The sequence below is a fragment of the Macrosteles quadrilineatus genome, unplaced genomic scaffold (assembly GCF_028750875.1).
Source record: "Macrosteles quadrilineatus isolate MER2022 unplaced genomic scaffold, UCM_ALF_1.0 Scaffold_9__3_contigs__length_116548681, whole genome shotgun sequence".
Lineage (NCBI taxonomy): Eukaryota > Metazoa > Arthropoda > Insecta > Hemiptera > Cicadellidae > Macrosteles > Macrosteles quadrilineatus.
Window position 1 is genome coordinate 115,823,966 of NW_026542602.1, and position 26,498 is coordinate 115,850,463.

The 26,498-nt window shown below is 34.6% G+C and overlaps 2 protein-coding genes across 2 annotated transcripts in view; both read right to left on the reverse strand.

Moving 5' to 3' along the window:
• Positions 1–555: 555 nt before the first annotated feature.
• On the reverse strand, positions 556–13,786 carry LOC129002593 (ubiquitin-conjugating enzyme E2 variant 2-like). The gene is made up of 4 exons (XM_054430514.1): positions 13,543–13,786; positions 6,450–6,592; positions 4,597–4,722; positions 556–1,711 (listed from the first exon to the last, which is right to left on the reverse strand). Exons 1-4 carry the CDS (start codon positions 13,565–13,567, stop codon positions 1,571–1,573), a joined length of 435 nt encoding a protein of 144 aa, XP_054286489.1. The 5' UTR covers positions 13,568–13,786; the 3' UTR covers positions 556–1,570.
• A 3,184-nt stretch (positions 13,787–16,970) lies between these two features.
• Positions 16,971–26,498, reverse strand: part of LOC129002139 (DNA topoisomerase 2-like) — a 34,138-nt gene continuing 24,610 nt past the window's right edge. Inside the window, exons 24-33 of the mRNA XM_054429738.1 lie at positions 25,191–25,409; positions 24,688–24,811; positions 24,072–24,227; positions 22,368–22,503; positions 21,895–22,019; positions 21,344–21,418; positions 20,989–21,075; positions 20,577–20,687; positions 19,434–19,555; positions 16,971–17,550 (exon numbers count right to left, since the gene is read on the reverse strand). Coding sequence (XP_054285713.1) covers positions 17,401–17,550; positions 19,434–19,555; positions 20,577–20,687; positions 20,989–21,075; positions 21,344–21,418; positions 21,895–22,019; positions 22,368–22,503; positions 24,072–24,227; positions 24,688–24,811; positions 25,191–25,409 — 1,305 coding nt within the window. The 3' untranslated portion in view covers positions 16,971–17,400. The remainder of the gene's footprint in view (positions 17,551–19,433; positions 19,556–20,576; positions 20,688–20,988; positions 21,076–21,343; positions 21,419–21,894; positions 22,020–22,367; positions 22,504–24,071; positions 24,228–24,687; positions 24,812–25,190; positions 25,410–26,498) is intronic.

The window sequence follows — 26,498 nt, forward strand, 5'->3', positions numbered from 1 at the left end:
CCTATAGTTATTTTAAATTGATGAAGTCAATTAAACCAAGAAGGCTACCGGAAGTTTTAAATTTTGTATTTTCATACATTAACGTTCTACAATAACTTTACTTTTAGAATCAAATCAAGCCATCTTTATTTTTATAATTATGAATGATTATAATAGAAATAATACCTAACTAGGCCTACTTAATTCCAAAAGAATTGAATATTCTTTTTACTATCCGGAAGCCAGTTCTGTTAGTAGGTCTTTCAGTGCTCTCCCTAATCGCTTGTGTCAAATTGTTTAACTTTAAGGGGTTCAGGCAGTGCATTGAAGAATCTAGAGCTGTTAAAATATCATCTCTTAAAGAATTTTGCCCTGTGTTTAGGTATCTGAATATTGTTTCACTGTCTGCGAGTCAACCAATGACAAAGGTTACCTAGACTGATTGAGTCCCTTGTTCCTTTATTTTATTCTTATTTCATTGCTTTGTTCAAAATATCTTTCAACAAAATTAGTTTCTGAACAGTTATTACTCAAGCTAGTATATTAAAGAGGTAAGGTATTGAATAAGAAGCCTAGTAACATAGTAAAATTTATTTATTTTACTATTAGAACTGAATATGTTAGAACGAGAAAGCTGATGATATTGACCATTTACATTTGTTAAAAATATTCACTTCCTATGTGAGCCATTCCAACAATTTAAAAATAGTTGCATCGATACAATTATTTACTTAAACCAAAAGTACCATCTCTATAAGGCCAGTATGTTCCATCAAAGTCTGAAATGTTTAAGAAACACAGATCCAAAAATATCAAAGAAACGTGAGAATGCTATTCTAAATTACAAAATTTTTACTTCTTAAATACCACTCGGGTTAGAATTTCTAGATCAATCGCAATTGAAGAGTCTTTATTTGTCAACCTAGGAATGTATATCACCGAAAAGGCGACAAACAGCTGACCAAACTGTATGTTACAAAATTTACACTATGGAGTCTCAGCATATTGTGTAAAGGTGATTTCACACCGTTAGGTTAAGGTGAAGACTAAATGTGAAAGAGAATGTGACAACTAAATATGTTAGAAGCATCAATCTGTCAAACGAAATAGGTAAATTACACAACTTTGAAAATCTGCAAAACTAAATATAGGTTTAAACAGCACACGATCTTATAAAATTTCTCATGCCAAGCAAAACCAAATTTTAAAAATTAGGTTCTGGTAAATCATTATCACCTCCATTTAGGTAAACAATGCATAAACTCAAATGATTAACTAAAAAATTGAAATCATAATTTATACAAATACAATATAATAGATACAAAAAGTAGTTTATTTACAACTTTTTCCTCAATAGCCTATTCCTGGAGATAAGCTCAAATAAATTATTTACTTTGTGATTATATCTGAAGTTATAACTGACCACTGATAAAATCAAATGCCAACGACGTAACTGATAATCATGTACCGCCAACGACATATTGGGGAGGTGAATAAAGGAATACAATTCGATGTAGTATTTTTGGTGAAATAAATCATACTGTTGAATACATCTGCATAGCTAGGTAACGATATTGTCCAGAAGTGGTGTTTAGAACGAGCTTCCCTCGGGTGGCTGAGGCAGCTTCATGTTGTCCTTGAGTGTCATGAGCCTCCGTAACTCCTGCAGGACTGTCTTGATCGTGTAGTCTCGCTGCCATCTCGCCAGGATCGGAACTTGTCTGTTGTCCACCTATAGCATAATGTAGCTTAAGCAACTGCACTGTTGTGTGTACCTACATGCGTGTTTGCACACACACAAAGGAACACAACATTTTTTAGGTACCAGCTATTGTGATTGGACCCATCAATTGAGATGGGGACACCTCATATGTGTGTATTTTAACCCAAATATGAGTTAAGGATGAGATAGATGCCTTGTGTAGCTTTGTTACTAACTAAGATCAGCTGGTTCATAAGTCAGGATAATACCATCAATTTTTGACCTGATGACAAAAGCTCAGACTGTCAAAAATTCAGTTGTGCAAAAGATTATTATACAAAACTACTACATTTAGGGAGAGGAGGGAAAATGTTTTTATGACAGCCTGTAGTGTGAGACTTCTAAGATCATGAGACCACACACTGATGAAATCCCTCTAACCTGTTGGACACTGACCTGGAGTCATCACATTTCTTTAGGTCACCTAACCCCTTAGGGCTCACAACAAGGCCGCACTAGATATACAGGCCATGCTGCTACTTGTATGACGTCACAACTGTAGGCGGTCCCACTGCGCTTATACGTTTTTACTACTTCAGTTAGTTCCCACCGTGATTTTAACCATTAAATGATGTCGTAATGTAATGAAATTTTGTAGTAATGTTCTATATTAGTGTAGTGTAGTGATTAGCTAGTTTGTTACGCGTTTAAAATTGTTCGTGCATCGTTAACATAATACTAAACCTAAGTTAAAATGTAATTAATTGTACTGGCGATACAATGTATATTGTAAAGAAAATAAAGTAGTTATTATTTATTTAAACATTTACCAGTTAGGATCCTATTTCTTTTCAAGGAGACGTTTTTATACAATTTTCTTCACTATTGGATATGTCCTACTATTTATTAAACTGCTACCGTTTGGTTAAAAATATACAAAATGAGGAATTTTAAAAATACTGATTTTAGTTTTAACTTATGTTTAAACAAATCAAAATCCATTTTATTTCCAAAATTGTTTACAATATATGCATACAAACTACGAAACAATAGTCCTGCATAGGCCGTACAAGACCTGTGCGCGGGACGAGCTCTATTACAAATTTGAAATAATCTAAAAATTAAAACTAAATTATTCAAAAAAACTATTTACAACTAAGCTATGAGACAGCTACAGGAACAGTTAATGCTAAGTAACAGGTAGTCGAGTGAATGGAGTTGGAGTTACTGATGTCTGTACGCTAAATATTGTTTGGTGTACTTGTGTATTAATTGTTGTTAGGTATTTTATACTGAACTGATAAGTGTCTCAGACTGATCGAGCCCAATCTCCGACAGCCAACTGCTTACCGAACGTTTATAAACTGGAAGAGATACCTGTAGATCTCAAATCTCTGATGGTATATTCCTATACAAAAAATTCACAATATAAAAAGCATTGGTAAAGCAATTGGTACCTGTTTTAATAATTTATCGGTAACCCTCCTATGTAAGTACTTCCAATAACATCATTGTCGGAAATATCAACACAGTTTTACACAAGGTTTGTTCCCCTTCTGGTCCCTCAGTTTCTTCAACATTAAAATCCCCTTATCTTTATGATTATTCTTGATTATTTATTTAAATCACCTTATTATTATTATAAAAACCTCCCAAATTTTTGCAGGATACACCTTAACAATAGTAGGGGTTTTAAGCTTTTTCTCTGACTCGCCAACTTGTGCAACAGAGATACAGTATTCAACTCATCTGATAATTTAGTCCGAACCTAGCCTTAAATAATCTGTTTGAAATTTCCCCAGCAGCACGTACAACATTAAATAATATTCTACAATTTCTATTACGTACTGGAAGGTGTGTGTCTGTGCAAAATTAGGTGTGACGTGTGAGTTTCCCATTGCTTTTTTTATTATTTACTGGTTATCCTCGTACCATCACACTGATCCATTTCTCTAACCAGCCTACAAATCATCTTAAAAATAAGACATTTCTCACGATCAACAGTTGTTGTTATTGCTGCTTGACAATCTCTATCATTCAACTTCACTCCCTTGAAAGCATGATTTATTTTACACCACCTATGTACAATTTCTAAGAAAATAATAGTTCCATCAATATTTTTATTCTTTTGCTCAAATTGATATTTCTTTAGAGTAGCTTAATCTTTTTTATTGAACAATCTAGCACATAAATTCACATGTTTTCTCTCCAGTAGAGCAACTGTCTTATTTAATGCTAGTGCTAGTTTGACTACACTATCCTGTGCTATATTTGGAATCTTTGCAAAGAAATAACACTACCACTTCTTTATTGTTCAATATTTCCAATGATATCATAAACGTTTGAATGATTGTGGACGATTTCGTTAGTTAAAGCCCCGCAATATGCCTACCGACAACACCGCATAGCGACCGCCTTCAGTTGTGACATAGCGACTGAGGTGGTGGGGGAAAAGCACGGCCTGTATATCTAGAGCGGCCTTGCTCACACCTATTGTGAGTTCTGGTCTCTTATGGCCTAAATCAAAACCCAGTTAAGGTCAAGCTGTTTGTTGCGCAGAATTCCCTGATCAAATTGTGACACACAGGTAAAAAACCGTCCGCATTCTAATCTATGTAATCATTGAGATGACGTCAACTAAATATTCCAGGGTCGATAGATATTGTCACAATTTTTAAGCTTGACAGCCAACACAATTTTTCTTATTGTTTGGATGATTTGTAGATCACCATTCATTAATAGTAGTAGTTAGAATAAGGATACACTAGTATTGAGTATTCATACAGAAAATATCACCAGTTTTATTCGACTGCACTCGTCAACTAAAAAGCTATTTTATTACAAATATCTGTAGACTTTTACTAGGCCATACATAGGCTACTTAGAATATTACTCAGTAATGTGACACCACTTACCTGTCCAGTTGAATTATTAACGCAAGTCATGTTTATTCTCGATACAAATCTAGCTGAAGGTGCATCATCTGGATATTTTCCTCCACACTCTATTTTTAAGCTGTACATTCTGTTCTCGTAGGGTGTCTGCAAAAAACAGATATAATTAATATAAATAATATTTAAAAGCTCCGCTACACTAGCTGCTTCAGCAGTAGCTTACTTTTACAGTAGCTTACTTTTTTTATAAATCAATTACAGTAGAACATCGCTAATCCGACCTCCGATGGTCCGACCGTGCCGCCAACACAATAGGCTTCCACTAACATAACCTTATTGTCCAAGAAAAATACCTAGAAAACTGTATATATTGTGTTTTTTTTAGTCATGTGTTGAAATTTGTTGTATATTCAACCATTTCTGCCCATTATTAATGAAAATGCTTCTTTATTGAGGCGAACTTAGGACCTCATGGTCCTTTCTTACAGTTAACCTCTAAAAAACTAATAATAACAAAATAATAACAAAAAATACAATAAAGTTTGTAACATAACTAGTATAAGTAGCTAAATTTATTCATCTTCCCTAACATACAGTCACACACACATACACCCTCTGCTGCATCTAGGCCTAATGCATGCCATCCCGCCAAGCCACGGCCAGACGGTCAAGGTAATATTCTTTCAGCGCCACCATCAGTCGGGATCGGTTTTCTATAGATTTGTTGGGTAGAGGTATGGAGTTCCATAGGTGGCATGCTGTTACTAAAAATGATTTATTACAAACAGTTGTTCTGTGATGAAGAATGCGAAGCGTGGACGAGCCAGAGCGGGTATCCCTTGCGCCTCTTCCATTCAAAAATTTAAAATTCTTTGCAAGATAATTTGGAATTCCAAGATTGATTACTGAATGAGTAATGGAAAGTATTAGTATTTTTCTGACGTCCTCTAATTTCAAAATTGATTCATAAATGTAATAGGGTGTGACATGGTCATCACGCCTAAGATTGAACAAGAATCCGTAGGTGACGGAAGAGCGAGGTTCTACTGTATAAGCTATGTTCCCCTTTACAACAAATTATAGGTTATGCCAAAGATTATCTCATAAAACCCCTATAAAATAACAGAAAATCAGATTTTTAAAAAAAAGCCGGTTAAACATACTTAACTGATTAAAATTAGTATGATATGATTGTTATGGTCCGTATAATTCTAAACAAAAAGTGCAATTGCTGTAAAAATTATGGTTCAAAAGTTGTTGCAGCTTTGGTGATTTTCACTATAAAATATCAGTTACTTCTACCGCTTACCCATGGTAAAGGTTGTTGACAAGCTAATGGGAGAAATTATGTGACGGATTGCTGATCCTGTACCTATACTTGGTTACATAACTAAGGGATGAGCCATTATTTATGATTATATTTGGGTAATAAATGAGGTTTTAAATAACTGAAATCACAAGAAAAACAATTCAAATTGTAAAAAAATCCCCTAGATGCACAGGATGGAACTTGCACTAACATTGTTTTCACCTGATCCATAAGGATGACAAATCTACTGTGGGGGTACGTTTAATCTATGGTAATAAAATTATTACACCCAATTATCAAGCTGCTATTCACTGTATGGTCTCACGAAATCAAACTGATAAGAGACGTGAGACTCCTGTCACAGCGCAAATGAAATTCAGATATCGGCTGATGACTCATATGTCGGATTATGAATGTATTGGATTTGAAGTGTCAGACTATCGAGAATTAACAGTGGATACTGTCTTTAGTTAATAACTTCCTTTTGAAAATGTAATTTTAAAGCTTTATCCCACTAAGGGATTTTAATAAAACAAGTACTTCAAATATAGGACTTGTAACCTACTCGGGGAGGTCCAATGATCATGCCAGTCCAGTGAGTCAGAGTCATGTCGTCGTCGTTCTCCAAGCCCCAGCTGATGGTTCCATCCCCCACTCCTCGCTGGCCTTGTTCCAATTCTTCCAACAGCCGAAAGTTACGGGGCACCACTGTAACATGAACCAGTTCAAAATTAATAACAGATTACTCTGACACTTGTCAAAAAATAATGTCTTAACCCCTCAGACCTTGTTTGTCACAGGCAGAATAGATCTGTTTTACAGCTTCCCTGATCTCAGGCGGAAGTTTTAGACAAAGTGTTTCAAACATTGATGAAAGTAAGCTTTCCTTGACATGTGGTGCTATTGATCAAGATTAGGCCTATCAATAAACTGGTGCTATGTTAGACAATTCTAAAATAATTAGGTGATCAGAAATATCTAGGTTAGTTTTTTAGCAAATTTCCCATATAGGGATTAAGCTATTACCGTAATACTCATGGTAAGACCTGGACACGGGGCCGATTTAATTATTCATTTTGAGGTCCCTAGAGGCCAAAAACACCATCCGTTCAAATTCATATATATGTGTCCGTTAGCGCGATAACTCGAGCAAAAATGATCAGATTTTGATGAAATTAGGTACAAACGTGTAAACCTACGTTTATTCGAACGAGTTCGCGATCCAGCATAATCGGACCATGAGAACGGGGGTTTTATGAAAAAAAAAAATTTTTGCAATTTCTTTTTAAACCGTTTTGCAGAGCTTAAAAAAAGAAATAATTTAGTATATTGAAGCGCTATTGTATGCATAACGCTCACAGAGAAAATTCAAAAATAGTGTAATTTAAAATCCCCATGTTATTCTTATGGAGAAAATTAAAATTGTTGTAGTTTACTTGTTTATGGATAACTTACTATTGACGTATATGGTCAAAAATACTTTTCACCTTCCCCATGGCAGCAAACCTAAGCATTCGGTAAATTATGTTATTTAAATAGGGAATAAATATGTCTTATCATTGACTATTGGATACAGAAGGTCTTATTTATGGATATATTTTAGTAAAAATGTAATCAGACAAGTTGAAATTTGCTTAGTCTGCAGGTTTGCTGCGGTGGGGGTATTTTTATCTATATCTATAAAAGAGGAACTAAGTATGTATATATATGTGTATATACGTTATGGACTCCGAAACCGCTCGACAGTTTGTAATGAAAATTTCAAGCATTATTAAGCATCTTTCAAGGATGGTTCGAGTGAAGTTTGGTGCAGATCCGTCAAAAGGGCTCTGCCCCAGAGGGTTTTAAGTGGGCCAATGTCAGACTTTTTGATCTAGAATGTTTACAAATAAATATAATTTAAAAGCAGATGTTTACATTCACCAACTGTTTTGTACGTTTGAATAACTACAACATTCTGTATAAGCATTAGTCATGATTTGAAATAGTGCCACAGTGTTTCTACAGATTGCAGCACAGAAAACTATTTTACTTTTGAATAAGTCCAAATGTATTAAACCCCAATCGCAGCACACCTGTGCATTTAACAACGTTTAAATTCTCCAATGTTAAATATTAAAACATAAAAACCTTTATAAAAGTACTGTATTATAAACAATAAAAGGGATGACTTTTTTAAATGTATGACAACAGCTAATTCGCAACCAAAAGGTGAGTGAGCGTAGCGAACGAACGTCAACCTGGAGGCGAGTAAGCGTAGCGAACGAGCTAACCTGAAAACAAGTGAGCGCAGCGAACGATATCCAACCTGAAGGTGAGTGAGCGTAGCGAACGAACTTCAACCAGGACGTGATTGAGCCATGCGAATACTTATGAAGTTAAGCGGGGCAAAGCCCGCGGGTACAGCTAGTTATTAATAAGTGTAAATCTTAAAAATGTACAGTAACAGTCATGCAGTTTTAAACACAATCTATTATATTATTAAAGTGATACATTCCAATTTGTTTAAACGCTTAAGGCCTTTTATCAAATAAAAATATAGGCATATAGCACATCAAAATTTAGCTTAGTCTTTAGATTTGCCGAAAAGTATTCACAGGCCAATTTCCAAAGGGCTGCGCCTGACATGCTTCCAAAGTTTAAATGATTTAATTCAATTTATTTAATGAAACAGCTGGTCAATGTAATTAACTGGTGTTTGTTTATTTACTCCCAAAAGATGTTTTCGATGATTTATTTAGATTGAAGAAATATGTGAGTTGTTTGGTAAGAGGGTTTCTTGGTTCCCAAGGTAGTGCACGTTTTTTAGAGTATTGCTCACAGTTTAATTTGAAATTTTTATAGTAAGCTAAAAAAGGCTTAATCAATAAAAGGTTACAGTACCTGCACACTGCCTTGTGGGTTTTGTTAATCCAGTAGGATTACGTACGTTTCGGCAAATATATTGCCATCATCAGATCCAGAACTTGAAGGTTAAAATCTTGATTTTTCGACACACATGGTCACGTCAAAGTTTAAAATACAGTAGAACACATACACAAAACGAACATTAAATACATGTAGGCCTACTATTAAAAAACCGAACAGGATATATAATATGATGGAAGCATCTCTCTTGCCGAGTCTCGACTGGTGGTCGTCAGGTCCTGTGAACTGGACTCTGACCCCAAGGCATCCTGTATCATAAGTGTCGGTCTCTATCCAGTTGTATTAAAGTTTCAAATAATAAATTTGATTGAAGTGTGCTTTTATCATTGAGTAGGTCCTGAGGGCGGGTTTTTGTGGCCTTATAAATTTCGTAATTTTCCAGCGTTTTTGTCATAGTTGTTCCTTTACAGCAGATATGTAACGCTTTTAAATTGTTACCTAAATCAGTGTAATTATGATTTTTGTTCACAAGATGTTCTGCGAAATTTGACTTTTGTGACTTATTAGCTCTGGGAACATGTTCTTTAAACCTTTTTCCAAAGGATTGCCCTGTTTGACCTATGTAAATTTTATCGCAGTCATTACATGAAACTTGATAAATTCCGGTTTTCTCTTGTAATTCCTTAAAATTTTTACTAGTGTTTAACATTTTCCCTAATTTATTGCTTGTCCTAAATGCTATAATACTTTACCATGTTTTTTTATTTCATGTTTGAGAGACATAGGAAATGAGCTGCCGTATTCGACTGGGACATAATCGGAATTTTTCCTGTTAGCAATGTTTGTTTTTGACATATTATTAAGTTGTTTTTTTATTAAATTATCGATAATGGCAGGGCTGTACCCATTGGCTATTGCGATGTGTTTTAGTATGTTTTTCTCTTCCTGATAGGCTTCTGGTTTTAACGGCACTTTTAACAAGCGATTCACAAAGCTATTGTAAGCTGCCATTTTGTGTGATAAGGGATGATGAGACGTTGCATAAATCGTTGTATCTGTAGTCGTGGGCTTTCTATAAATTTTAAACAAGAACTTGCCATTATCTTTTTTCAGGGTGATGTCGAGAAAATTTAGTTCATTATTTGTTTCTAATTCTGTGGTAAACTTTAATTTAGGATGAGCGTTGTTTGTGTAGTTATTGAATAGAGCTAACTGTCTTTGGCTTCCATGATATAAAAGGATTATGTCGTTGACATATCTATAGAAGAACACAACATTTCCTTTGTGTTTGTTTTTGTCAGACCATATGTGTTTATTTTCAAAGTCATTTAGGAATATTTCTGCTAGTATACTCGATAATGGCGAACCCATCGCCAAACCTTCACGTTGAATGTAATATCCATTATTAAAACAAAAGTAATTTTGTTTTAAGTCTAATTTCAATAAAGTTAATAACTCCTCTTGCTTATCTTTACTCAAATTTGAGTGTGCTCTTAGATTATTCTGTAAAATGTCCAAGTTTCATCCACAGGCACATTTGTGTACAAGTTTGTGATATCTAACGATGCAAGAGTATATCTAGGATTAAGATTTACGTTTTTTATTTTCTCAATCAAGTCTAGGCTATTTTTTAAACTATTACTATTTTCTAATTTTACTTCATCCTTTAATATACGCTCTAGTTTTTTTGCTAACTTGTAAGCAGAGGCGGGCATGTAGTTGACTAATGGTCTGATGGGCTTATCATCTTTATGTATTTTTGGCAATCCTTTTAGTGGGGGAGCATGAGAGTTGATTGTTTTCAGATGCCTAATCTCCTTTTCTGATAACAAGTTTTTACAGCTAGAGATGGTTTTATTAATGTCTTTTGTGAAAGAAGCTGTCGGATCTTTTGTTAGTTTGCCTATATTGTTCTTACTAATAAACAGGACCTACTCAATGATAAAAGCACACTTCAATCAAATTTATTATTTGAAACTTTAATACAACTGGATAGAGACCGACACTTATGATACTTAGGATGCCTTGGGGTCAGAGTCCAGTTCGCAGGACCTGACGACCACCAGTCGAGACTCGGCAAGAGAGATGCTTGCATCATAGTATATCCTGTTCGGTTTTTTAATAGTAGGCCTACATGTATTTAATGTTCGTTTTGTGTATGTGTTCTATTTTAAACTTTGACGTGACCATGTGTGTCGAAAAATCAAGATTTTAACCTTCAAGTTCTGGATCTGATGATGGCAATATATTTCCCGAACCGTACGTAATCCTACTGGATTAACAAAACCCACAAGGCAGTCTGCAGGTACTGTAACCTTTTATTGATTAGCTAACGTGGTTTAGAAAAACAACTACATTATGAAAATAAAAAGGCTTGACTCAAATTGAAGAATAATGGTAAAACATCTCATTCATGCAGCATCAATATCAAGTAATTGATGTGATTGCTACACTAAGGTACAGAAAAGCCTTCGATGACGTCAGCTGTCAGATCTCCTCTTGAGGGGACACCATTACCGCAACGATACGGAATTCAATCATCGGCCTCGGTGGTGTAGTGGATAGCGTGTCGGGCTGATAATCCGAAGGTGCCGGGTTCGAATCCCGCTGGCAGCACTAACTTTTTGTCAACAATTTCTTTTCATATCAGCAAGTTTGATTGGTTTAGTTAGGTTATGAGAGTTTAATTTTATAATTAAAAAATTTTAAAATTTAATTTTAGGAATTTAGCCTATAATTTTATTTTATGAACAAAACAATTTTTTTTTATAAGTAGGGCTAAACCTTCATTCGATTTTTTCATTATCAGCACGTTTGGTTAGGTTATGACAGTTTAATTTGATAGGAAATGAACAATTTAAGATTAATTTAAAAAAATTTCTTAATTTCATAATTAACTAGGCCTAATAGTGAAGTAAAAATTACGCGCTGTGCTCTCTACTACAACGTTGTTAACGGAGGAATTTTTAACTTAACTATGATGTCATCATTGCCTCATTTGTACCTCCCTTAAGTCAGACCCTAAGGTATGTAGTCATATTATTTTGGATCTATTGATATTAATAGTAGAGGTTTGAAAGTAAGTAGGTTTAAGTTAGGCCTATACTTTTAAATCAGTTTTTGATTTCGCATTAAATCATAGACTTGCTGGATTTTTAAAACACACATCAGCACCACTTATACACTTCAATGCCTGTCACATTTTCTTCCCGTTGCAAAGCACGGGTATACTTAGCAGCTCGTTCAAACTTATAAATCTAAAAATGGTTCCAGCTAATAATCAACTGAAGGCCCGCCACACATTGAAGCGAGGCGAGGTGCAGGCGGGAGCGAAGACTTTTTCTTGTCACCGCACATTGAAGCGAGGCGGAACAGAGGTTTCCTAGCTTTGGTCGTACTTTCGTAAGTAGAGGAAGATTTTTTTGACATTTACTGATTCTAATTGTTAGCTGAATGATTTAGTTTTACTCTACTCTTAACTACAGTAACTTAGTAACTCTTGGCTTACTAGTTAAAAATTCCGTTTGATAAGAGAAAAGGCATAAGGGTAAATAATATCAAATTTTGGGGTAGAAAGTTTGGTTAAATAGCCTATGTTAAGTTTACATTTAGTTTAGAACAGATTCATTTCAATATTTTTTTTTGTTCATGTTTATACTGAACAATAGGCGCAAGTTATCGTAGTTATCAGCTGATATGTTTTAATCCGTTAATATTGATGTATTGGATCAAAAAGTAAAATTTCGATGTAGGTATAAAAAAAAATCATCGATAGATATACCGTACGGTAATAAAGAATGTTCCCCTTAACTTAACAGGAAAGTACCAAATTAAGAAAACAGGAGGTAAGTTTATAGGTTAATTTATAGTTACTTATAACAGCCTCAAGCGAAGACTAAAAATTTCTAGGCTATTCCGGTTGGTTGTATCCATATCCGCTAGAAAGCACTTTGTACAGTTTTAGACTGTCTGTCAAACATAGCAAATGTAGGCCTAAACAGTTCCATCAGTCAAACATGGCAAAATGTAACTTAAGTTTAAGTATGGAATGGCTGCACTTTACTTTAGGTCCTATACAAAAAACCGAATGAAAATGTCGACTATTCGATTGTTTCATTCGATATATCGTTTGGTTAGATAGGTTAGGTTAACCTTACCTAACTAACCAAATGATATATCGAATAATCGATATATAGATCGATATTTTCGTTCGAATGAGTGTATAGGACCTAAAGTAAAGTGCAGCCTATGGAATACAAATAAGTAAATCCTTTACGAGCCACAGGAAAAAACATAACAGTGGTGATATACCTATACGTAATCCTGCATAACCTCACAACATTTTTATCAGCCCTCCTGTGTCCGTAAACCACCAACTTAGGCCAACCAATAGGCTGGCATGACATGTAACTGATTTTAGAACCTAGACCCACTAGGTTAACTTAAGTTAGGCCTAGGCCTAGGCCGACTACACAATTAGGACCTAGATTGTACTTGAAAGATATAATAATCAATACTTTTTAAGGAACTCCCTATGAACTGGTCTGCTTAATTCAATTGCCTGCCAAGTGCCAAATCTAATCTGTTAATAGGCCAACCTGATTCTGTCTTCAGGCCCAAGATTATTTTTTGATCTCAAGATATTTACCAAAAAAAATATCAATACGTCTTGAGTGTAGTCTGTTTTGAGTAAAAAAAAATACTTTTACGACATGTTGGGCCACTTTAGTGTGTGTAGGCCTAGTACTTACAACAAGAACTTAATAATACAATTTTAGGATTATACCTACCCACATTGCCTGTGGTACACGCCATGACACTACAATCACAAGCAAGGCTAGACACAACAAATATTCGGATCAAACTTTTTCATAAAAATACTTTGAATATTTAAGCGAACAAATAAACAATTATTTATTCAGTAAAAATTTTACAAACTGATTCTAAAATAAAGAGAAAATATCTGAAAGCACAAAAACTTTCCTTTAGATATCCTTCGCCGAGTGCGGTAACAGATTTTTGACGTTTGTTCCTTTTCTTCTCTCTGGCACTGGCAGGGCACTGGCACTCACTCTGCTCTAGTCTACCTACAGCCGTATCTGAAAACAAACCGGACGGACTTCAGTGCTTACAAATCCGTCACATATAATTTTTTATATAGGCGTGTTTAAAACTTGTAATGTAATTTACATGTCAACCCAATTTTGTTTAGATAGAAGCGAGGAAATGCGTTTAAGCACTTAGGTAAGGAAGCCAACCTTTAGTGTATGATTGCAACGGGCTTAAGACCCATCGATTATCCACTATACTCTTCGTGAACTAGTCTGGGAACACTCTTGTCACGTCACTCTTCATCAGAACTAAGCACTAAGCAGAGTTTGTCAACGCCCAAAGGGCTCACTCCGTACTCCGTGTTAATCAGTTCGTTTTCCTACAAGACCTAATAATGGTCGACCTTTTTTTATTGCAAGATTTTCCGAACGAAATGCGATCAGTCCCGCGGTTATCCTCACTCTCCATCAAATCAAATCATGTATTATCATGGACATAAACATGCATTGACATTGTCAGTGGAGCAGAACATAAAATTTCAATGTTCATTGTCTAAATAATCAGAGTTAACTTGTGTATGAGTCTGATGTACAAATTCCTTTTAACTATAGGGTTAGCAATCACACTATAAACAATTAACAAATGAATAATTAACAAAAGTTGAAGAAAAAAATAGACTATATAGAAATAATTAACATATTTAGATGCAAAGTTAAAGACTTATCACAGGTTGTTCCAGGAACTCTTCAATACTGTAAAAAGGAATTCTTAAGAGCCAGTCACTGAATTTAAAAAAATATATTTTTTGTGGATGCTTATTTACATTAATTATTATTATTATTAACCTTATTATAAGCTTTCTTACACATAACAACATGGCTATTTAGAGATTTCCTCAAACGGAGGTGCTGGTAACTTATTTTATGTCTACCACGAGTATTGTAGGGACGTATATCTTCATTCAGGACCATGACTGGTAGTTTTTTAAAGAATAAATAACAAGTTCTAAAATATAAAGGTTAATAACAGTAAAAATCTTTAATTTAATAAAAAATAGGCCTTATGACTGAAAATAGCCGTGGCCTGATAAGAAGTTTGTCTCGCCATGCCACCGTTCCACCCATGGTTCCACCCACTGTTGGATCTGGGATCTGGCTGGTGAGTTTAGAAGCCCATCGTCTTCGAGTCTCCTGTTTTCAGCTCTCCTATACAGGGGGGGGGGGGTGATCGGTGGCAATCTGCCCACCCCCCCCCCCCCCTTTTGGCGGTCCTGGATATAAGTAATCAAGGTCGAAAATATCGACATTCGGGTTTTATTGATTGTTATTATACCTCATTTAAGATAGAGCAGGACAGTATCGGTTAAAATATCGAATCGAAGATGTAAAAGGTTGAAATAAATAATTTTTGTTAGCCCCTGCACGGTCTGAGAAAAGGTACCTCTTGTTGCTCAAGGTTATTTCACCATAATGACCAGAGGTCCCATTTCTAATATTCACTTAACAGACTTTAGTCCTGCATTCTAGTGGAAGTTTGTAGATAACTACAAATAAAAGCAAAGTTCAGTTTACAGAGAACAAATTAACTCACAAATTTTGCGGTCCCAACAAGAGGTACCTTTTTTATGTTATGAAGAAATAACATAGGGCCAACAAGAGGTACCTTTTCTGAAATGTGATTTTTACAACATGTTTTGATGAAACTATTATATAATTGAAAACTACCTTGAGTTAAGACACAAATTGGTACTGCCTCTAAAGAGGACATTAAGCTTTTTTTGATACCAAAATTGTTTCTTGAATACGAATAAAACTGTTTTTATGCGTATTTAATTTTTCAAAATAGTTTTTCTCAAAATTGCCCTTTTTCATAACATTTCAAAGTCCTATATAACTTACAGTCCTGTAATCCAGCTACTAGGAGGTCACGAATTGTGGATATTTATAGGCATGCACTGTGGACGCGATACTCCCTAATGTGGAGTATAGTACGTCCGCACGGGTGAGTACTACGACTATCCGTAGTACTATACTGATAATTAGACCAATTCGTAAATACCAAAGGCAAAAATGTGGTTCGGATTCCACTATAAACTGTAGGTCCCTTAGTTGCCATTAGCTGTTTGGGCTATTAATTAAATTAACAGCTGTGTCTAAGGAATATGTCGGCCTTAGTCACTAACAAGGCTACAAGATCGCGCCACTCATCTCCATTCATACTTGGCTTAAAATACCTACTTTGTATGGTCGCCATTTCACTAAAAAGTATTTAACAAAAAAATCCTAGATGCATGGGATTGGGACTTGTACCAAGTGATTCAGAATTCAAATATATAAACAAAATTTGTATAACTCAAAATCGAAAATTCCTGACAAGAGGTCCCTTTTCACTTTCCACATCACATAGATATTTTGATCAAACATGGCAAATTATTAATTTTATACTAAGATATTTATTTCACTAAAAACACTTTATTACTCTACATTTCCTTTGCCTTCTTAAAAATGTCATATTTATTCTGTATTTAAATAATATTAGTTTAACAAGTACCTAGGTTTGCTGCTACGAGGAAGGTAATAAATTGTTTTTATAGTTAAATGTTAATACTATAATATGAATTAAAAAACATTTCTTATTTTTTTCAAAATATCTTTATAAATAAGCAAACTACAACGGTTTTGTTATTCTCCATAAGAATAACATGGGAATTGTCAAAAATGGGGAGAACCCATTTTTAATTTAAACCCACGTTCCTGTAGTCCAGTCATGCCGGTTTGCGAACTCGTAAAATAAATGAAGGTTTACTTACACATATATAAATATAAATGTATATGAATATGAACATATAAATGGTGTTTTTTGCCACTGGGGACCTCAAAACACAAAAGTAAATCGGTCCTGGGTCCAGGTTATGGGACCTACGGTAATAGCTTATCCCTTATATGGGAAATTCGCTAATAATTAATTATTTTTTTTAACTAAAACTTAAATTGAAGATGGATTAAAAAAGATTCATCAAATTTGTTTAATAAAAAAAATATATTACAGTGCTAAAATTTGTTCACTTTTTGTTGTTATACCCTAAAAAAAACAACTAAAAGTTGTTTTAAACAAAAACACCTTTCAAAAGTCAAACAAGGAACAATAAACAACAACAATAGTACAAAATAATAAACAATTAGCTATAATTTATGTCACAGTTTAACCTTAAGACTAATAAAAATACAAAATCAACTAACTGTTAACAAACAGAAAAAAATGAACAGGATAGGAATATCGACATTTTCATGTACAGCAAGAATGTTCAAGACTAAATCTATGTATTATGAGTACAAAACATAGTGATGTCGATAAAAATTATCTTCAATACCTTAATGCAAAGGGATTTTAGACTAACACTATCTTAACATCACATTTTATTTTCATGATTTACCCTCGGTAGTAACACAAATACTTTGTTCAAAGAACCGGGAGTATAAAACTGGAACCTAAGTAAAATGTTCCTCACTTAACAATAAAACTTAAGTAAATAAATAGTTAACTATTCAACTTCGGCTTAAAGTTAAAATCACATTTACACAAGCACAATCAGTGTTCTAATCGGAATCCTCATCATCAAACGTGTATTTGATGGGTTTCTTGGCACGGCCCGTAGTTGCTCTTGATGGTGCAGATACAACCTTCTCTTCATCTGATTCGACCATAAACTCGTCCTCACTGCCGGAGCTTGCCTTCTTCTGCTTTTTCTGTCAGAAATAACAAAATTATTATTCACTACATTTTAGTATTTCCACATCAAATTATCATTGGATTTTCTTGACCTATTATTATATATTATTATATATTTCTAAGTGATTCTTTACACGCCAGCATTTAGCTATCAATAGTTTATCAATTAATGTGAAAGTGAATTTTATTATTTAGCTGATACATATAATTTTCTATATAGTGTGTAAATTAAGTCTTGAAACAAATCTGTATTTTTTAAAGCGAAATAGATAGAGAAATATTCTGTTTGTGGCAATAATTGTTAACAAAATGTAAAAAAAAATTAAATAAAAAGATACAAATATTAAGGCATTGCATGATAGTTAAAATTTTTATTGTATAAATGGCTTGGGAGGCTATACAGACCTAAGGCCTGATAGCCTCCCAGAGAACTGTTTATATTACTTTGATAAAGGTTTTAATGTTTACATACTGTTAATACTGTTCAATGAAATGGCGACCATACATAGTAGGTATTTTAAGCCAAGTATGATTGGAAATGAGTGTAGGATGAGTGGCGCGATCTTGTAGTCTTGTTAGTGACTAAGGCCGACATTCCTTAGACACAGCTGTTAATTAATAGCCCATACAGCTAATGGCAACTAAGGGACCTACAGTTTATAGTGGAATCCGAACCACATTTTTCCTTGGTATATACGAATTGGTCTAATTATCAGGATAGTACTGCGGATAGTCGTAGTACTCACTCGTGCGGACGTTAATCCACACCAGGGAGTATCGCATCCACAGTGCATGCCTATAAATATCCACAATTCGTGACCTCCTAGCAGCTGGATTACAGGACGACGCCACCCGTAGTGGCCTATGTTTAAACAGCTTAAGAAAATAATTAAAATTGAACCTGTAGGATGGCAGGATTAATTAATAGTTTTATTCTAGATCTTTTGTTGGTATCAATGGTATCAAAATAAAAAAAAACTAATTTCATAAACATGTGATACAAAACATTTGATTCTATAGCATTATCTTTCAAAAAGGAGACACATTTTTTTAGTAAGTTTATCCAAATATAATATTGTTTCCAACTAAGCGGCAACACAGAAAAGTTTAATTGGTACTTATAGTATTCTGCCATTCTCTTTTAGTACTCTGCCAATGTCAATCAGGCCTTAGGTCTGTATAGCCTCCCAAGCCATTTATACAATAAAAATTTTAACTATCATGATTTAATAACAGTAGAATGGATTTAGGTTCACTATTTCTATGATGAGGTGTTGTCTTGATTTCATTTCATAGGGAGTGTTTAGTTTCTAGCATTCTCTATCTAGCATTCTCAATGATAAAAATTGAAATAGCCACAGCCTTTTTTAATATACTATTTTTTAGTAAGTTAAATTTAACTAATGTTACTCGATTTAAGACACAAAACCCCATGCTTATTTAGAAACTTTATGCATTATAAAAAAAAAAGCTAAATCATTACCGGTAAATAAAAGGTAGGCTACTAGCAAAGCTTCAAGTTACTGTAAAAGGTGTTATAGACTATCCTAATTTATCATGTAATGATAACAATAACATATTTAGGGGTGAATATGAATTAATTTCAATCGATTTCATAAATAACCAAAATACCCGGGTATTTATGGATTTTGGATATTTACCCGGAGTTTTAAATACCCGGCTATTTTACATCACTAGATGTGCCACTCTTTACAACCTTCAATGTCAGTTGAGTTGAGCATAATTAACCTCACTTTTCAGAATCGGTATCGAGTACAATGAAGCGAAGTATCGAGTATCGGAATCGGCCCATCCCTAATATAAACTAATATATCTAAAAAATTAGGCTTATCAACAGACATTGTTTTAAACCAGGATTAAATAAGAACAGAGAACTTACAGCTGATTTCTTCTTGGGTTGGGAATTGAAAATATCTGCATCACTGTCTGAATCAGCCAACTTTTTCGGCCTTTTAGCTGCTGGTTTCTTGGCTTTTGGTTCAGGTCTTGGCTTAGCAGCAGCTGAAAAAGTGGATGAAGATAAGTATTTTTGACTATAATTTTATATGTTAAAATTAGTGTGTACATTTAAACCTATACAGTATTACATTTAGCAATAACATAGTACTAATGAAATTCACAGTCATAATTAGCATATTTTTGTCAACGGTCTTATGCAGAGAACAGGTGGAATAGAGACAAATGAAGCAGTGTGTAGGGACACTGCAGTGATGTTCTCGATGTTGTTTTATTAATTCTACAGACTAAAGCCAGATCGGATGGGATTCTGATTCTTGACTAAGTTAAGCTGGTAAAAACTCTAGTGATCAACCACTATGAAAATCAAGCCGTACCAAGCTTTTATTCTCATGATTGCAGAAAGCGGCTACAGAAATTTCAAGATTGAAAATCCCCCCCTCCCAAAAAAAAAAATTACCTAACAAAAAGCTGTAGCCTAAGTATTTAAAAAAAACTAATTTAACATATCATATTATTCATGGATTAAACTAGTGTATACTAAGAGTAAAACCATTTAACCCATAAATTAGCTCGCTGGTTGCATCCTGCAATTTGGAGGTTGTACTGTACTTCATTAATGTTAAGCGTCAAAACCAAGCTGGGAGGTCAGTGTATCATGAGAACGTCCTGATATTGGTAGAAGACTAAATATTGAGAATCAACAACACCTCAATTCATTTGGTATTAAAGATGTAGAGACTTGGGAATCAGAATTTTTTATAGAAAAAAAGAGGTTGGTGGCCTTGGGCCTGTGCATGGAACGTATCCACCACAGCAAGAGGAGAGCCAGCACAGTAAAAGGGTGAACTGTACTGATAAAAGCATGCGGATCCAAACCCATGACATCTCAGTCATGGACCCAAAGTTTGTGGCCCTACCAACTAAACCATTCTCTCACCTATACCAGATTTATTCACACCTACTTAAGACTAAATCCTGCATGATTACTAGCTGAGATTTAACCAGATGCTAAGAGTATGTAGTCTTAAAATCAACTTATTCCATTCACAAGACTTTGACTTACGTTTTGACTTTTTCACAGGAGAGTCAGGTTCTGATTCAGACAATGTTGTTGCCGGCTTCTTAGGTGCAGACGATAACAGTGAGTCAAACACTGCATCTGAGTCTTCTTCCACTGCAAATTATTAAGCATTTTAGGCTTTAATACCAAAACTCCCTACATAGATAATTTAAATTTCAGACCTATTTTGTATTCATGATGACTATTGTAATGGTATTGGTTCTATTATTTTCTTTTACATTTTTGATGACAGTTTAATTTAGTAAAAAGATTTGTCACTATTATGTTTGTTATTTAACTTATCTAAGTTGTCATTGCTTTGGACTACTTGGGTCATGCGGCTTTGTAAAAAATGTTTTATCATTGAACAACATTAATTTTACAGTATATAAAATACAACAAACCCTCAACTCACCCTTAGCATTAGATTTCTTAACACCAAAATCGGAATCGCTGTCATTGTCAGAGGAATCTTTCTTGACTGCTTTTGGTTTGGCAGGAGCTGGAACAAGGTAAACAATATCAGTTGCAGAAACGTACACAAATCAGATTCAATGCTCAAACAAGTGACTTATGTGCTGTGATAATTTTAAGCAAAGTAAACTCTAATTAATCTGGACCCATTGATACAAACTTAGTTTATTCCGGGAAGCTATTGACAAAAGTTTATGAAACTCGCATACTACTAAGTTAGGCATGCACCAATGTTAATCACACAGTTTTGTCATACAGTTTACAGTGCTTCAGTAGTTAACTTTTTATATAGCTACCTTTCTTTTTTGGTTTCTTTTCTTCTACATCATCTTCTGAATCTGAACCTTTCTTTTTTCTCGGTTTCGTGGGAGCTGGAAACAAAATGTTAAAGATATTTTTAATGAAATAAACAAATAAAAATGTTCATTCAAATCAAAATTATTAATGTGTTATGTAGCCTACCTCTTACAAAGTGCAATTGTGAAAATAAGTAAAGAGGGTAATTACCCAGAACAGAATCTATCGTTGAAATTCGCAGACGTTCATTTGGAAAGTTTTGAGAAAAGAAAGTTTCTTGAGTTTTTAGACTGTATTATATTACACATGGAACTTCCTAATCTGTAGTTGCAGGCAAGTCTCATGGAATGTTTGACTGAACAGTCCAGATTCTTGGGTTCCCTCATGAAAAAACTATGGACTTATCAAAACAAGTTTACCCAATATTCCATACTAGGCATCCTGACCTAAGTCAAGTTACAAACCAAGTTTACTAAATTGCATTAAAAAACAAAGAAATAGTAAAAAAAAAGAGTAGCCTAATTATATTATCAATAAAATATGTACATACCTTTCTTTGCTTTCTTGGCTTCAAACTCATCATCCGATCCTCCCTTTTTCTTTTTACCACCTCCCTTTTTCTTCTTTGCCTTCTCTTCTTCACTGTCTGGATCAGATGGAACAAAATTGTCGGAACTGTAAATGAAAGAAAACATTTCAACCAATGGTAACACAGTAGAACCATAGATTCACTGGTAAATGTTTACTATTTACCCTATTTGCAAATAATTAAAATTGTGATTCGCTTGGACTATATTATACTCGTAATTTGTGCTAATCCAGCACAAGTACAAAAATGTGAGTGTTTTAACAAGTTTTTAAATATAAAATCATAATCTTTTTTTAATTGGTACCATAAACCAAATCCAAAAGATTACCAATGTTAGTTAGCACATTAAAAGAGGAAGTAAGACAAATGTGATTGGACCTGCTGACAATTATTCTAAATGTATAAAGATGAAAAGAATATTTTTTCGTACTCACTGGAAGCTTCCATCGTCCAAGTCGGCATCTACTTCCTGTTTGACATCACCTCCATTCATGATACCCTCATTGTCCTTCAGCTCCAATTCTTCTTCAGAGTTTGAGCTTTCGTCAAAGTTGAACTTCACCTTTTCAGCTATAATGAAAATCAACACATTTTTCATACCATAAATTAAATAATTTAAGTAGTCTGCAAAATAAATTCTGCACACCTTACACCAAGACCATACTAAAAAAACAGGCTGTAATGCTCGTCAAGCATGACGTCACAATAGAAGACGGCAATGACGTAGGTATTTATTTTCTGAGGAAAGACAAGCAGCTGATCACAAACGACAAACATTACGTCATTGCCGTCTTCTATTGTGACGTCATGCTTGACGAGCATTACAGTCTGTTTTTTCAGTGTGGCCTTGCTTACACTTAACATTCCATCACAATTATTAGTAAACAACTTTACAGTCTCAGTTTTGTTTTAGCCAACATCTTGTACAGTAGTTTCCATTGTGTTTGTCAATCATCTATTTATTTGTAGTTGGCACTATAGGTCGGCCGGTTAGAAAGCGTCCTCCTCGTAGCATTGGTGCGAGAGAGAGAGAGATACCGAGCTGTGGGAGTGAGACAGACTATGGCTCTTCCCCCACTCTGCTGACGCCCACCCCAACCTACCCGAACACAGCTAATCAAATTGAATTATACAGCTGATCAAAATGTAAACAATTACGTTCTTCATAACTTGAGAGAAATAGGTCCTGCAAAAAATATTGTATAGCCTAAATCGCATCAATATTTGAGCATCATGAAATGTTATTATATCATTGTGTAAGCAGTTCCATTTGGTAACACAGGCGGCGCCGTGTCGGTGTTGTGTTGTGCAGTGTGAAAACGGCCATTGGCGGAGAGGGGGAACGTTACCTCACCTACATGCGCTAAAAATTTCGCGCAGGTCATTTTCTAACCGACCGACCTATAATTAGTGTCTTAAAAGGTTTTGGGTTTCATGTTTTAACAACTAGGTATATAGTTTTCTGTGTAGGTTTCCTTTTGTGTTTTGGCTGGGATTGAGTAGATCACAATTCATATAATGTTTTGGGTGTTTTCTCACCTACGGTAGGAATCCGATTCTAGATCCTGAACCATAAAAACTTTGTTTGACTGATCACTGTGCCTTAAATAACATAAATTTACCATCACTAAAAAATAACATAGAACAAGAATTTTTAATTTCATCTTGTGTATTTCCTTCCGGATTACTTCATGAATTGTATACAAGAGGTTAAGTTACCTTGATTCTGTCCAAGTAATCCTTAAGTCATCATTAGTGCGACCGGTTTCGATGTCTATGGTATCATTGTCAAGCTGAACGTAAAAATCGCTCCTAGTAGGTCGTCATGAGTCTTGAAAAACACGTAACACATAACACGAACACAAACAAAAAACGATAAAATACATGGCCACACAACTAATTTACAACACGGCGGCGGCGGTCTAGTCTAGACCTACACCCTGTACCCGCCGCCGTGTTGTAAATTAGTTTCAGCTGTATTTTTGTATTTTTACGTTCAGCTTGACAATGATGCCATAGACATCGAAACCGGTCGCACTAATGATGACTTAAGGATTACTTGGACAGAATCAAGTTAACTTAACCTCTTGTATAGAATTTTAAATTGTTTCCTAAATAAACTAGGATAGCTCACTGACCGGCCGAACGTCTTGAAATGGTTCGGGCAGGGACGGATTTCACCGGAGTCGACTCAAAGTCGCTGTTGGAGCTGGCGCTTCCGTCATCGTCCGAGTCACTCCAGGGGTTTCGGCCCTTCTTCTTAGGTGAACCCTTTGATTTGGCTTTGCTCAGGTCTGAAACATCCACAAACATTGTAAAACAACACAAACTTCAGTCTTTGAGTGGTATAATACAGTCAGTTGGGAATAAATGGCCCCTCATTTAATCTGAATATAAACCACACACAGTAAATTACCAACCCCTTATCTTTTTTTACTGCAGTTGTTTATCAACTATAACAAAAAAAATAATTTTTAGTTTTCGATTCACTGATTGAAATATGTAGGGAAAAAACATCAAAATATATGAGGAGGCTTTGCATTAGTGAGACCTACCAGGTTGCCCAACAAATCTTGAGGGCTTTGGTGAGAAAACCCTTACATAGACACTGCATCAGTGAGTTTATAAAGTAGTTTTCATATTTAGGGTTAAGGAAAGATAACTGGGATAAAAAATCAGACTAATTTATCTTTGGGTGGTTACGTTACATAAATCTTGATAGCAGTTACTGTATTAACCTGTATTCATACTAACCTTTCTTGGCTGCTTTCAGTTTCTTCTCTATCTTGTCTGGGGTATTTCCTAGTTTATCTGCAAGAGATTTAGTGTCCTCAGCCAAAAGGTCGAACTTGTCCTTATCTTCTTCTTTGACCTTTTTCTAAAAATAAATAGCGAATTAGTACAAAAAAATCTCAGAACAGTAAAGCTATGTTGCAGTTGTATACAAAGAAACAATGTTTTATTTATAAATAAATCATAACTTTTTTTATGTTATCTGCTAGTTTCCGAATTTTCAAGTAGAATATCTAGTACTACCGGTAGCAATTTATTTTACTATGTAAACTATCTAAAATTTATCCCCTCCTAAAACAAATCTTAAAAAACCCATACTTTTGTATTTCTCATCTATCTACATTTCAAAATATAAATATTGTTACAATGCTTCAGGCACATTGTTTTAACCTAGGGTAAGTGAAATAAAGGCAACTAATAGGAAGTGATCTTCTCTAGACTTTTTCGATTGTTTGTTATCTCACCAGTCTCTTTCCCTTGTTTTCCTTGGCTCTCTCCTTGTTCTCCAATTTTTTCTTTTGTTCTTCAGCAATCTTTGGCGCCACCCTGCGACCCTGAGGTGATGGTGCTGTCTCAGACATCATGTGAGCCTTTTTGGACATTCCGGGCTTCAATTTGGCCACTTTCTTGCCCACGGCCTCTCCAGTGTCGTCTGCCCTCTCCTTGGCCTCTACCTCGTCCAGCTGGCAAAAGGCATGTTATTAATTTATAGTTTAAAATATGGTTGTGGTAGTGTAACCAGCTAAATGGGAGGAAGGCAAAAATATGAGACAAAGAGAAGAGTTCAAAGAACACAAAAGAAATGGTAATACAACACATTAGAGGGTTCAATGCTGAAAGGATGATGTCTACAGTAAGTGGAGCTCTACTTAGAGGGACGATGATGGTTAAACGATAGTTGTTCATATTGTTAAACAACTGTGGCCTAAAGAGCTTCTAAATTAACAACTAAGATTCTTGGTAAGCTTCATGACATATTAGGTAAGTCAACATGGACTACTAGCACTTTGATAAAATAAAAATTATTGATATTGCTTTTGCCACAGTAATGATTTTATCAGAGTTTAAGAGAATAATTTTAAATAAACTACTAACTATATTAGCTACATGAAAGAAGTTACAATAAGAGTAAGTTAGAAGCATGTCTCTTCATTTATACGTTCGTTTATACGATACCATTGTCATTATGATCAACAAATCTATATATATATAAAGCCAAAAGTACCCATGAACTTTTGAAAAAACTACAAGTCACACCCCCATAAACCATGGTACTTAAAATGTTCGTCATGATGAGAAACCTTGCGCAAAACTATCCATTATTTCATAAATTATTGCCCTTAAAGGTTGTAATTCCTTTCTAAAGGGAATTTTTCATATACGGTACATAATGTTAAAAATACCTCAGCTGAACTTATTTGTTTGTTATTCTTTCAATTTATTACCTTATTAAAATTAGGCGCGATTATTTGTTTCTTTTACTGTATTTTGTTTATTTCAGGTTAACTTAACCAATCAATAGTTTTATTAATACTTATGATGTCAAACGGGGTGAAGCCCGTGGGTAACAGCTAGTTTGAGATAAATCTGACTGTGGTTAATCATTAAACTGGAGGATCAGCTGTAAAATTACAATGCACATCTAAGCTGTTATTTAAAAAAGTCAGTCAGCATCACTGGATGTTTGAAAATGGACTTTAAAAATAAATTAGACATGAGAGGGTGAAGATATAAAGGAAATTACCTTTTTAATTCACAAGAGCTTTATAATG

Bases quoted from the DNA above. Each gene is read 5' to 3' on its own strand.
- LOC129002593 (XM_054430514.1), bottom strand. From the start codon at position 13,567: ATGGCGTGTACCACAGGCAATGTGG. The intron at 4,723-6,449 runs GTAGGTTACAAG...TGTTTTTTGCAG, and splicing joins TGATCATTGGACCTCCCCGA to ACACCCTACGAGAACAGAAT. The intron at 1,712-4,596 runs GTAAGTGGTGTC...ATTATGCTATAG, and splicing joins TTAATAATTCAACTGGACAG to GTGGACAACAGACAAGTTCC.